This window comes from Coregonus lavaretus (assembly GCF_964263955.1).
Source record: "Coregonus lavaretus genome assembly, chromosome: 10".
NCBI classification, from domain to species: domain Eukaryota; kingdom Metazoa; phylum Chordata; class Actinopteri; order Salmoniformes; family Salmonidae; genus Coregonus; species Coregonus lavaretus.
This window is the reverse complement of record NC_139997.1, coordinates 45,467,132-45,481,341: the sequence shown is the minus strand read 5'-3', so window position 1 is coordinate 45,481,341 and position 14,210 is coordinate 45,467,132. Positions and strand designations below refer to the sequence as shown.

At 42.6% G+C, this 14,210-nt stretch overlaps 1 protein-coding gene across 1 annotated transcript; it reads left to right on the top strand.

Moving 5' to 3' along the window:
- The first annotated feature begins 6,003 nt into the window (after nucleotides 1-6,003).
- Nucleotides 6,004-12,239, top strand: LOC311136653 (transmembrane protein 119-like). Its single transcript, XM_084170864.1, has 2 exons — nucleotides 6,004-6,034; nucleotides 9,446-12,239. Exon 2 carries the CDS (start codon nucleotides 9,457-9,459, stop codon nucleotides 10,291-10,293), a length of 837 nt encoding a protein of 278 aa, XP_084026990.1. The 5' UTR covers nucleotides 6,004-6,034; nucleotides 9,446-9,456; the 3' UTR covers nucleotides 10,294-12,239.
- Nucleotides 12,240-14,210: the final 1,971 nt, after the last annotated feature.

The window sequence follows — 14,210 nt, the reverse complement described above, 5'->3', positions numbered from 1 at the left end:
CAGTCAAAGGTTTGGACACACCTACTCATTCCTGGATTTTTCTTTATTTTTACTATTTTCTACATTGTAGAATAATAGTGAAGACATCAAAACCATTAAATAACACATATGGAATCATGTAGTAACCAACAAAGTGTTAAACAAATCAAAAAATATTTTATATTTTAGATTCTTCAAAGTAGCCACCCTTTACCTTGATGACAGCTTTGCACACGCTTGGCATTCTCTCAACCAGCTTCACCTGGAATGCTTTTCCAACAGTCTTGAAGGAGTTCCCACATATGCTGAGCACTTGTTAGCTGCTTTTCCTTCACTCTGTGGTCCAACTCATCCCAAACCATCTCAATTGGGTTGAGGTCAAGTGATTGTGGAGGCCAGGTCATCTGATGCAGCACTCCATCACTCTCCTTCTTGGTCAAGTAGCCCTTACACAGCCTGGAGGTGTGTTTCGGGTCATTGTCCTGTTGAAAAACAAATGAAAGTCCCACTAAGCGCAAACCAGATGGGATGGCGTATCGCTGCAGAATGCTGTGGTAGCCATGCTGGTTAAGTGTGCCTTGAATTCCAAATAAATCACTGATAGTGTCACCAGCAAAGCACCCCCACACCATCACACCTCCTCCTCCATGCTTCACGGTGGAAACCACACATGCGGAGATCATCCGTTCACCTACTCTGCGTCTCACAAAGACACGGCGGTTGGAACCAAAAATCTCAAATTTGGACTCATCAGACCAAAGGACAGATTTCCACCGGTCTAATGTCCATTGCTCCTGTTTCTTGGCCCAAGCAAGTCTCTTCTTCTTATTGGTGTCCTTTAGTAGTGGTTTCTTTGCAGCAATTCGACCATGAAGGCCTGATTCACGCAGTCTCCTCTGAACAGTTGATGTTGAGATGTGTCTGTTACTTGAACTCTGTGAAGCATTTATTTGGGCTGCAATCTGAGGTGCAGTTATTCTAATGAATTTATCCTCTGCAGCAGAGGTAACTCTGGGTCTTCCTTTCCTGTGGCAGTCCTCATGAGAGCCAGTTTCATCATAGCGCTTGATGGTTTTTGTGACTGCACTTGAAGAAACTTTCAAAGTTCTTGACATTTTCCGTATTGACTGACCTTCATGTCTTAAAGTAATGATGGACTGTTGTTTCTCTTTGCTTATTTGAGCTGTTCTTGCCATATTATGGACTTGGTCTTTTACCAAACAGGGCTATCTTCTGTATACCCCCCTACCTTGTCACAACAAAACTGATTAGCTCAAACGCATTAAGAAGGAAAAAAATTCCACAAATTAACTTTTAACAAGGCACACCTGTTAATTGAAATGCATTCCAGGTGACTACCTCATGAAGCTGGTTGAGAGAATGCCAAGAGTGTGCAAAGCTGTCATCAAGGCAAAGGGTGGCTACTTTGAAGACTCTAAAATATAACATATATTTTGATTTGTTTAACACTTTGTTGGTTACTACATGATTCCATAAGTGTTATTTCATAGTTTTGATGTCTTCACTATTATTCTACAATGTAGAAAATAGTAAAAATAAAGAAAAACCCTGGAATGAGTAGGTGTGTCCAAACTTTTGACTGGTACTGTATATATATTGTGCAAACCACTCATAATTTCTCTTTATACATGCTTCAGAAAATATGTATCCTTGCGAGCAATTTTATTTATTTGTTTTCTGCAGAAAAGCTTGTTCTTGTGGAAGTCTTGTTAGGTCTTGATAACAAAACCATCTGCCTTGATGTACAGTGAGCCAAAACATAAACTGTATGAAGTACATCAAATATGGTCAGGATCAGACGAATGTGTGATGAAATGTCCTTTACAATGTGTTAAATAAGTCTGTAACCTTCTGTATTGAGTGTCTGTGTAGAAAGTCCCAGACGTTCAGCAGATGTTTCTTGTGTCCTTGTATTGCCATAATAAGTCATAATACAAAGATATCATTGCTAAACCCAGACCCCCCTTCAAACCTCTCAAGCCCTCAGATGTTTGACTTCATGAAAGGCTTTTCTTTTTTAATTTTTCCTAGAGACACCACATGTCCAGTCAAACACAATGAAGAGGCTGCACAATTTAACTGAAAAGTGATCACAAAGGACTGGAACAAATGAATAGATCATAACAAAACTGTAAAGAAATGACAAAGTGATATTAAACAAAGGGCAGCTGGCTAATGACTGTGTCTGTGGTGATTCAAGCCAGGTGGCATTTCAGTTTTTCAAACATGGACCCTCTAGATTTGTCACTATAAAACTATACCCTATGGTTTGTAATATGCGCCGATATTTCCCTTTGTTTTACTATGTACTCATAATAAGTAGATAACACAAGCAAGCAGACCAAATAAAAAGGCTGGTTTATTTTTTACATGCTTTCAAGGCCCCTTTCTAACATCAATATCAAAGTTATTTCTTTGCAGAAGCAGAGATTTACATCTCAGTCCACATGCTTCATACACATCAACAGGCTGTATATTATAAAACTAGAATCACATTTTCATGCCAGGGAAAGCTGACTCTGAGGGATGTTGACAGAGATTATAAGACAAATGGAATCATAGACCTGACACTAGACTAGAGTATGTACTCTGTAACCACCTCACTTTCATTATGACCAAATAAAGGTTGGCTAGTCTTGATGAATCATCTCAAACATTCTGAGCTGTAGCTGTGTTTAATCTATACACAATCATATCTCTCTGCGTGTGCACACACACACGCACGCACGCATGCACACACACACACACACACACACACACATTCTCATTCTCTCTCTCTCTCTCTCTCTCTCGCTTGCTAGTTCTTTCTCTCTCTTAATTGTGGCTCCACATTGCGCGTGTTTAACTACTGTGATGGAAATTGTTATGTTTGTGCTTTTATAATAACCCATTTCTGTGTTCTGTTTGTGCTTTTATAATAACCAATTTCTGTGTTCATGCAAGTGACTGATTGAACGACTGGGAGAAATCCTCACTGTAGTATATGTAATTTGGCAGTACGCTTAGACCCTTGTTTTGAGAACGATTCCATCACACTATACTCCATAGAACACCCTGCTCATTGTTTTTGGCAAGGCCCTCAGCACGTGCCCCAACACCCCTACCCTCTTATTGGTGGTATGTCCACACAGAAAAGATTAACCCCTTCCTGTGAAAGACAATCACACTGTGGAGCTGCATGTCTGTTAACGTGGCTGGTCTGCTGTAAGTCATTAGGGTGTCAGAGGTACAGTGTGCCATAACTTTTGCCATAACTATAACCACTTGGGATCGTCACTATACTCTTAGAAAAAAGAGTTCCAAAAGGGTTCTTTGGCTGTCCCCATAGGAGAACCCTTTTTGGTTCCAGGTAGAACCATTTTGGGTTCCATGTAGAACCCTCTGTGAAAAGGATTCTACATGGAACCCAAAACAGTTATACTTGGAACCAAAAGGGTTCTACCTGTAATCAACAATGGTTCTTCAAAGGGTTCTCCTATGGGGACAGCCGAAGAACCCTTTTAGGTTCTAGATATAGATAGCCCCTATCTAGAACCTAAAAGTGTAGCTTCGGTGTGGAGAATGTGTATAATATGGGAGAGTGAGTAAGGTACAGTATGTGATAGAGTAAGGTATGTGACAGAATAAGGTATGTGACAGAATAAGGTATGTGACAGAATAAGGTATGTGACAGAATAAGGTATGTGACAGAGTAAGGTATGTGACAGAATAAAGTATGTGACAGAGTAAGTGCAAGGGGCCTTGAAAGCATGTTTATTTTTTACATGCTTTCAAGGCCCCTTTCTAACATCAATATCAAAGTTATTTCTTTGCAGAAGCAGAGATTTACATCTCAGTCCACATGCTTCATACACATCAACAGGCTGTATATTATAAAACTAGAATCACATTTTCATGCCAGGGAAAGCTGACTCTGAGGGATGTTGACAGAGATTATAAGACAAATGGAATCATAGACCTGACACTAGACTAGAGTATGTACTCTGTAACCACCTCACTATCATTATGACCAAATAAAGGTTGGCTAGTCTTGATGAATCATCTCAAACATTCTGAGCTGTAGCTGTGTTTAATCTATACACAATCATATCTCTCTGCGTGTGCACACACACACGCACGCACGCATGCACACACACACACACACACACACATTCTCATTCTCTCTCTCTCTCTCTCTCTCTCGCTTGCTAGTTCTTTCTCTCTCTTAATTGTGGCTCCACATTGCGCGTGTTTAACTATTGTGATGGAAATTGTTATGTTTGTGCTTTTATAATAACCCATTTCTGTGTTCTGTTTGTGCTTTTATAATAACCAATTTCTGTGTTCATGCAAGTGACTGATTGAACGACTGGGAGAAATCCTCACTGTAGTATATGCAATTTGGCAGTACGCTTAGACCCTTGTTTTGAGAACGATTCCATCACACTATACTCCATAGAACACCCTGCTCATTGTTTTTGGCAAGGCCCTCAGCACGTGCCCCAACACCCCTACCCTCTTATTGGTGGTATGTCCACACAGAAAAAATTAACCCCTTCCTGTGAGAGACAATCACACTGTGGAGCTGCATGTCTGTTAACGTGGCTGGTCTGCTGTAAGTCATTAGGGTGTCAGAGGTACAGTGTGCCATAACTTTTGCCATAACTATAACCACTTGGGATCGTCACTATACTCTTAGAAAAAAGAGTTCCAAAAGGGTTCTTTGGCTGTCCCCATAGGAGAACCCTTTTTGGTTCCAGGTAGAACCATTTTGGGTTCCATGTAGAACCCTCTGTGAAAAGGATTCTACATGGAACCCAAAACAGTTATACTTGGAACCAAAAGGGTTCTACCTGTAATCAACAATGGTTCTTCAAAGGGTTCTCCTATGGGGACAGCCGAAGAACCCTTTTAGGTTCTAGATATAGATAGCCCCTATCTAGAACCTAAAAGTGTAGCTTCGGTGTGGAGAATGTGTATAATATGGGAGAGTGAGTAAGGTACAGTATGTGATAGAGTAAGGTATGTGACAGAATAAGGTATGTGACAGAATAAGGTATGTGACAGAATAAGGTATGTGACAGAATAAGGTATGTGACAGAGTAAGGTATGTGACAGAATAAAGTATGTGACAGAGTAAGTGCAAGTGAATTCAATAAATTCCGAAAGGCCTTGATAGAGTTATTGTTTAGGAGGCCCAAAATGTTTCAGAGGGTTAAGTGCATGTAAGACGACAGAGGGAGTAAGCCAAGTGACAAACAATTTATCCAATAAAATGTCTGCGGTTTGTCAAGTCGCTGTCCGCAGTTAAAACCCAGAGCGGTGATTTTCTCCTCACTCTGAGCTCAGCCAGCCTGCTGCAGTGTTGACTCTGGCCTTGAGCATCCAGAACTGGGATCGGAGAGCTGAGTTGAGCCGAGCCCTTAGGCCCTGCCCCCACATCACATTAGACTACTGCCTAACAAGAACAATCTGTGTGGAGCCCAGGAGCCCAGGAGCCCAGTCATTTTCTGGGAAGCAAGGCAGCCAGAGAGGGAGGAGGGGAGGAAAGGAGAGGAGAGGGGGAAGGAGAGGAGAGGGGGAAGGAGAGGAGAGGGGGAAGGAGAGGAGAGGAGAGGGGGAAGGAGAGGAGAGGGGGAAGGAGAGGAGAGGGGGAAGGAGAGGAGAGGAGAGGGGGAAGGAGAGGAGAGGAGGAAGGAGAGGAGAGGAGAGGGGGAAGGAGAGGAGAGGGGGAAGGAGAGGAGAGGAGGAAGGAGAGGAGAGGAGAGGGGGAAGGAGAGGAGAGGGGGAAGGAGAGGAGAGGGGGAAGGAGAGGAGAGGAGAGGGGGAAGGAGGGATTTGTACCGATCGCAAAGAACTTAACGTTTTGTTTCTTTCTGTGCCGGTCAGAGAAACCTCCAGTCTGAAATCTGAAACTGTAGAATTACTGTTGGAGGAAGTGAGTCAGGCACATTTTCCCGTCCTCTCAGTTCATTTTCCCATCCATTTTCCTCAAACTCTAAAGCATCCACAGTTCTAGAGGAGCCTTTTCTGTGTGTGACCACTTCTGTAGGTGGTGAGTACAGACACTTTTATTTATTCACTTTATTTTATTATTCTTTCTTTTACTGTACATTTAACCACATAGGGTTTATTTCCAAAAGAGAAATAACGTTCTTATCAAATATGAGTTAACTTCAGTGGACAGATGTGACCTCACATGACCATTGGATTGCAGTGCAGTTTAGCTACTGTGACTGCATCATGACTTATGTCTCCAGGCTAGCAGCCCGCCAGCATGGAATCAGGATTGTTCAATAGAGTGCTCCAATAGGAGATTCTCTGAGACCAATGGGTTTCCCATATTTGCATGAGATTGTGCAGATAAATGTGTGGTGAACAAAGCTTTTATTTTTAAAAGAAGGTATAATTTGAAGTCGGACTAAGTCTTGTATTATTCAATCGTTTTAAAATGTTTGTATGTCATTGGTTTTCCACACAATGGCTGTGCTAAATGCATGACTGTTGAAACATGTCTGGTCATGTCCATGCATCTCAAATGGTATCTTGATCACTTCAATAGGGACTAATGCGTCTGTAACCATTATGTGTGCGCGCATCCGTGAATGTGTGTATGTACAGTGGGGGGAAAAAGTATTTAGTCAGCCACCAATTGTGCAAGTTCTGTAGGTTCAAGGCCTGTAATAGGTACATGTCAACTATGACAGACAAAATGAGAAAAAGAAATCCAGAAAATCACATTGTAGGATTTTTAATGAATTTATTTGCATATTATGGTGGAAAATAAGTATTTGGTCAATAACAAAAGTTTCTCAATACTTTGTTATATACCCTTTGTTGGCAATGACACAGGTCAAACGTTTTCTGTAAGTCTTCACAAGGTTTTCACACACTGTTGCTGGTATTTTGGCCCATTCCTCCATGCAGATCTCCTCTAGAGCAGTGATGTTTTGGGGCTGTCGCTGGGCAACACAGACTTTCAACTCCCTCCAAAGATTTTCTATGGTGTTGAGATCTGGAGACTGGCTAGGCCACTCCAGGACCTTGAAATGCTTCTTACGAAGCCACTCCTTCGTTGCCCGGGCGGTGTGTTTGGGATCATTGTCATGCTAAAAGACCCAGCCACGTTTAATCTTCAATGCCCTTGCTGATGGAAGGAGGTTTTCACTCAAAATCTCACGATACATGGCCCCATTCATTCTTTCCTTTACACGGATCAGTCGTCCTGGTCCCTTTGCAGAAAAACAGCCCCAAAGCATGATGTTTCCACCCCCATGCTTCACAGTAGGTATGGTGTTCTTTGGATGCAACTCAGCATTCTTTGTCCTCCAAACACGACGAGTTGAGTTTTTACCAAAAAGTTATATTTTGGTTTCATCTGACCATATGACATTCTCCCAATCCTCTTCTGGATCATCCAAATGCACTCTAGCAAACTTCAGACGGGCCTGGACATGTACTGGCTTAAGCAGGGGGACACGTCTGGCACTGCAGGATTTGAGTCCCTGGCGGCGTAGTGTGCTACTGATGGTAGGCTTTGTTACTTTGGTCCCAGCTCTCTGCAGGTCATTCACTAGGTCCCCCCATGTGGTTCTGGGATTTTTGCTCACCGTTCTTGTGATCATTTTGACCCCACGGGGTGAGATCTTGCGTGGAGCCCCAGATCGAGGGACATTATCAGTGATCTTGTATGTCTTCCATTTCCTAATAATTGCTCCCACAGTTGATTTCTTCAAACCAAGCTGCTTACCTATTGCAGATTCAGTCTTCCCAGCCTGGTGCAGGTCTACAATTTTGTTTCTGGTGTCCTTTGACAGCTCTTTGGTCTTGGCCATAGTGGAGTTTGGAGTGTGACTGTTTGAGGTTGTGGACAGGTGTCTTTTATACTGATAACAAGTTCAAACAGGTGCCATTAATACAGGTAAAGAGTGGAGGACAGAGGAGCCTCTTAAAGAAGAAGTTACAGGTCTGTGAGAGCCAGAAATCTTGCTTGTTTGTAGGTGACCAAATACTTATTTTCCACCATAATTTGCAAATAAATTCATAAAAAATCCTACAATGTGATTTTCTGGATTTTATTTTCTCAATTTGTCTGTCATAGTTGACATGTACCTATGATGAAAATTACAGGCCTCTCTCATCTTTTTAAGTGGGAGAACTTGCACAATTGGTGGCTGACTAAATACTTTTTTCCCCCACTGTATATGTGTGTGAAAGTATACACTGAGGTAAAGGGGGATACCTAGTCAGTTGTACAACTGAATGCATTCAACTGAAATGTGTCTTCCGCATTTAACCCAAACCCTCTGAACCAGAGAGGTACGGGGGGCTGCCTTAATCAACATCCACATCATCGGCGCTAGGGGAACAGTGGGTTAACTGCCTTGCTCAGGGGAAGAACGACAGATTTTTACCTTGTCAGCTTGGGGATTCGATCCAGCAACCAACGCTCCTACCCACAAGGTGAATGGGTGATAAATTATAATGCACTCCCATCCCCCCTTTCCTGAAGAATGCAATGGCTCATGTGGCCCAGCTTGCACACAGATGGAGTGGAAAAAGTGGGTGAAGGAGTGGGTCGGCTGGGATGATTTACAAGAACCAGGCCAGCAGTCTACTCCAGGGCCACATTCAGCAAGGCACAACTGTGGAATGTTCAGACATAAATATATTGTGTAGAACAGACCTGCCTCTCTGACATGTTGATTAAGGATTCATGACAGCTCTATTCATGACATTTCTATCTGCAATGTTCAGTTGGTTTAAAGTTTGGCTATTCTCTGTCATTGCGAAAGTAAGTGGAGGTCCTTCTTGTTATTGCTACCATACACTGTGCAGGGCTGTTTAGTTGATTGCTTTAAGCCAAATTACATTTCAGGGAAATAAGAGGGTCATGATGTATTTCCGGGAACCAGCATGAAAAAGAGCTGCTCACCAATTTGACAGCTCCAATGCAGTTACACCTCCAACATCGACTTAACAAAAACAATGATCTGCTGTGCAGTTTGCAGTTACTGTGGGTTAAGTCGAATCTGATTGAATTCAGGCCTTTATGTGCGTCTGTCTGTGTGCGCGCAAGTCATGTGTGCATTGTGTGTGTGCCTGCGTGTGACATGCTATGATTGGAATCCAGACCTTAAATCCTGCCTGCCTTTCATCAGCTCTCAGCTGCTGTCTGGGTTTTAAAATGCCATTTAGGGCTCTACAGCTATGGACATTTGATCAAGAATAGAAATTACTCATAAGGTATTTTCATTCATTGTTGATGAGTGAAGCCTTTACAATGTATTGTGCAACACTCACAAAAAGCTCTAGGTGTTAGCTGTCAATGTTAGACACAAGAACTGCTATATGAATCGAAACACCTCTGTCGATCGAAATCTGTGCAATTTAATAACAGTTAAAATGCAAATTGACAACAGTCACAGCAGCACTGACTGTATGTTCTTGTTTTGTTTTCTGCAAGTCCTACAGGAGATGACATTCCTCATGGCACTTCATCTGATTGGTCTGTCGGTGATGCTGTGGTCCAGCAGCCCCAGTCTGGCCACACCCCTCCCTTTCAACATTTCATTGGAGGGCAGTGCAGAGGGGGAGGAGCTAGACAGCTTCATTCCCACCCCTTCCCCACCTGCCACCAGTGGCCCCACCTCAGAGTCCTCAACCACCTCACATGGCTCCACCCACGTAGAGCACTTCCTGCTCAGCCAGATGGTTCACTTCCTGCAGGAGAACCTGTTCCTCATCCTAGTTTTCTTCACCCTCTTCATCACTATCTTCCTCATCCTCAGCTGTGCTTGCATCATGAGCCGCAAACGGAAGGTCAATGCCTACTACCCCTCGTCCTTCCCCTCTACGATGTACGTGGACCAGAGGGACAAGACCGGAGGTACCAAGCTTTTCAACGAGGTGCCAGAGAAACCCTCCAACGGGCAGCAGGCTGAGCCAGTGGACTCCAGCAAGAAGCTCCATCATGACATCATGAGGGCAGCCAAGAACCTCCGCACTCCCTCCAAGCCTCCCCTGGGCGAGCGAGAGGGAAAAGACTCCACACACATATCTGCAGCCGCAGAGAAAAGTCCTGAGGTGAATGTTCAGGCTGTGGGAGAAATCATAGAGAAAGACAACGAGCCATCGAATCCACCTGAGCTGAGTGAGGAGGAGGTATGCCAGCTCTCAGTCAGTGAGGCCCAACAGAGCAGCTGCCCTGAGCAGTCAGAAATCCTTCCAGAACAGACAGGCCTAAAAAAGGATGATGAGTCACTCACAGGAGCTGAGTCTCCATCTGGCCCAGGGCACTCACAGGCCCAGTAGGAAGAGGACAGGCAAGAGGACTCCACTGTTAAGCTGTCTATTCCGTTGATCACTGGAGAGAAAACAGCATTTTAGCCATGCTCTCGACACTATGTTTGAGCTCAATGGTTTGGACCAATTTTGCATGAGTGACTGACTATCTTTAAGGTCTTTGGATTTACCAAATGATGTCTGTTCAGTTCTGTGTAATCATATACTTGTTTTACTTCTGTTTCCCAGTAGCCATCTTTCAATGTCTCTCTCTAAAGGGTTAACGCTATGTAACCTGCCATCTTTCAATGTCTCTCCCTAAAGGGTTAACACTATGTAACCTGCCATCTTTCAATGTCTCTCCCTAAAGGGTTAACACTATGTAACCTGCCATCTTTCAATTTCTCTCCCTAAAGGGTTAACACGATGTAACCTGACCATACACCCCTATATATGCTGTCTTGTTTGAGGTTTCTGTGTTGTTTTTATTTGTATTTGTAAAATGGCCAAAGTAATGGTGCTGCCTTTTGTTTTTCTCTCTCTCCATTGGTAGGTTAGTGAGGTGTTAATCCTAGGTTAGAGATCATTTTCAGGGCAATTTGTAGTTGCTTTTTCTTGAAGAACAAATATGGATAAGTACAGGGTAAGTTAGCCTCTTTTAGAATCTTAGAGTGAAATACTTACACACTCATCTCTAACATGTAGGCTTATCATTCCTGAACAGTCCCATTACAAGTCAGAATGTTGAACAAACTTTATTTAAATGTACTTTACCTGTTGTCCGCCGATTTTGTCCTTATCAAATCAAATTGTATTTGTCACATGCTCCGAATACAAGAGGTGTAGACCTTACAGTGAAATGCTTACTTACAAGCCCTTAACCAACAATGCAGTTAAGAAAAATAAGTGTTAAGTAAAAAATAAAAAATAATTAAAGAGCAGCAGTAAAATAACAGTAGCGAGGCTATATACAGGGGGTACCGTTACAAAGCCAATGTGCGGGGGCACAGGTTAATTGAGGTAATATGTACATGTAGGTAGAGTTAAAGTGGCTATGCATAGATAATATACAGAGAGTAGCGGCAGCGTAAAAGAGGGGGTGTGGGGGACAATGCAAATAGTCCGGGTAGCCATTTGATTAGCTGTTCAGGAGTCTTATGGCTTGGCGGTAGAAGCTGTTAAGAAGCCTTTTGGACCTAGACTTGGCACTCCAGTACTGCTTGCCGTGCGGTAGCAGAGAGAACAGTCTATGACTAGGGTGGCTGGAGTCTTTGGCAATTTTCAGGGCCTTCCTCTGACACCGCCTGGTATAGCGGTCCTGGATGGCAGGAAACTTGGCCCCAGTGATGTACTGGGCCGTACGCACTACCCTCTGTAGTGCCTTGCGGTCAGAGGCCGAGCAGTTGCCATACCAGGCAGTGTTGCAACCAATCAGAATGCTCTCGATGGTGCAGCTGTATAACTTTTTGAGGATCTGAGGACCCATGCCAAAGCTTTTCAGTCTCCTAAGGAGGAATAGGCTTTGTCGTGCCCTCTTCACAACTGTCTTGGTATGTTTGGACCATGATAGTTTGTTGGTGATGTGGACACCAAGGAACTTGAAGCTCTCAACCTGCTCCACTACAGCCCCGTCGATGAGAATGGAGGCGTGCTCGGTCCTCTTTTTCCTGTAGTACACAATCATGTTGGCGGTAATCTGATACAAACTATCCACAGAGAAGCGTTATCAACCGGACTTCAGTATGCTGGTCTGTATATTTAATGTGACAAACACTTGCACAATATGACAGAGCCTAACTGAATCACAGACCGAAAGGCAAACACTTCCAGCTGATTGCAAGGAACCTGCTTCGGTTGACAACTTTCGGTTACATTTGGCTATTTTTTACATATTGTGCATCATGTGAAATGCGACATCTTTCAGACTGATATCCATGGTAACAGTCTAATGTTTAGACAAAGGTTAAGTTCACCATGAGCACCTCATGGTGCAGCATCTGCCACAACTTGAACTCAGACAGTATGTTTCCTACATTAAGGGAGGTATTTTTGCATTATAACACCTGTGTTTATTGTTTAGTTACTTAACTGTTTATCATTTCTCTTTAAACATTTCCATTAAAGGGCCAATCCGGAGTTCAAACAATAACAAAGCCGTCACCCCACCATTGGTTTTGGTAAAGAGCTGAGAGATGGGGCTTAATAAATAGAACCACTCTCAAATTCATAGACAGAGCTATGGATACAAGGACTGAACATCCATGAGCTCAAATTGATAGCTTTAACCATGTTTAGAAGCTATACAGTGTTTGTTTACATTGACTTTGTTCACAAACATTGGAGTAAAACAAGTGTATATTTCGGGTTTTGATGGGGTGCGACAGTTGAACTAAGCTCATGAAGCATTTGTAAGTTACATTCATCAAGAATCAATGGCTACATATCATTAATTTAAAGCTGCAATATGGAACTTTTTGGGGCGACCTGACCAAATTCACATCTAAAAAGCGGCAGATCTGTTCTATGCCTTTCATTAAGTTTAGTTTGTCTTTTACTTTCGGTTTTGTACAACAGCTTCAAACACAATATTTTTTGTTACTTAAAATGTAAATTATTTCCCAGCGGTTTAGATGGTACAATGATTCTCTACACTTTACTTGCTTCTTTTGTCACACACTGAAATTAGGCAAACTATTACAATTTTAGCAACCAGGAAATGGCAGAGCAATTTCTTCAGAGTGCACAGTCCAAAAGTGGATGTAGCAACTCTGGATTGGCCCATTAAGGGACAACAGTTGCTCTGCTGCAGACCCAGGTCCTGTGACAGAACTTGGGAAAGCACCCAACACAGCGGTCTACTCTACTGGTACTGTTCCATTACAATACAATACAGGCTGGTTAGTCCTGTGTGTGTAGTGTGGTTAAAAACATGACCTGGCACACAACCAAGCATTTTTGTAGAAGTGCTGACTAATGGAGAGTAAACTGTGGTGTTCTGGTTTCTTAATTTTCATAGTGTTCTTTGGTTGAATACAGTAGAATTTGTGAAGACAGTAAAGAGAGCAGCATTCTAAAATGTGTTGTGTGTTTGAGTTGGTATTTGATAAAAGCAGAACCACTATCTGAATTTATGGATGAAGTCAGAATGTATTTACATGGCTCTGGATAAAGTATGCCAATGATGCCATCTAGTGGAGAATAAAAGCATTGCTCTAGTTTCTGGTAGTCTGCACACCGCTAACAAATACCTCAAAGCTGATTACAGAGACTTTGCATGACTAAAAATAAACAGATATAACATACTACATACACGTACTACTTTATTAAATTTGCATTACAACCAGGAAGCCTTTTGCCTTCTGGTAGGCCGTCATTGTAAATATGAATTTGTTCTTAACTGACTTGCCAAGTTAAATAAAGGTTAAATAAAATAAAAAGTCTGAAATGTCACTAAAGAATCCAAATAGATACCTTAACAGTTTGCTACCATTTTACATCTTCCGACTTGCATTTCATCATCGCCTTTCCAAACATTTGTACTACATGGGTGTTGATGGGATACCTTTAGAAGTCTTATTCAATACTTCCACCACTGCATACAGAATCATTTCCCAATGGAAAACACCCCCAAACCATGACAAAATAAAGCTAATAAAAACAAAGCAAACTTATCTCGGCTCACCTCGCATTTCTCACTCCTGAAAATAAGGCTTACTTTGTACCAATCACCCGATCAGTGCCCTTAAATTGTGCGTTAACGTGACAGGCTACAGAGTAAAGATTGGGAAACCACAGATTGCCACAGGGGCCTGGTGTGTATACTGTGTTATCTATGTACGTTGTATGGGGGGACATAACCTGGACTCATATATAGAAGGATGGAGGAGTGGGGAGCCAGGACTACATTTGAGTGTCCCCTTGGCAGTAGGGTGCAGGACAGGGGTGTC

Coding starts and splice junctions, on each gene's coding strand:
- LOC311136653 (XM_084170864.1), top strand. CDS start 9,457: ATGACATTCCTCATGGCACTTCATCTGATTGGTCTGTCGGTGATGCTG.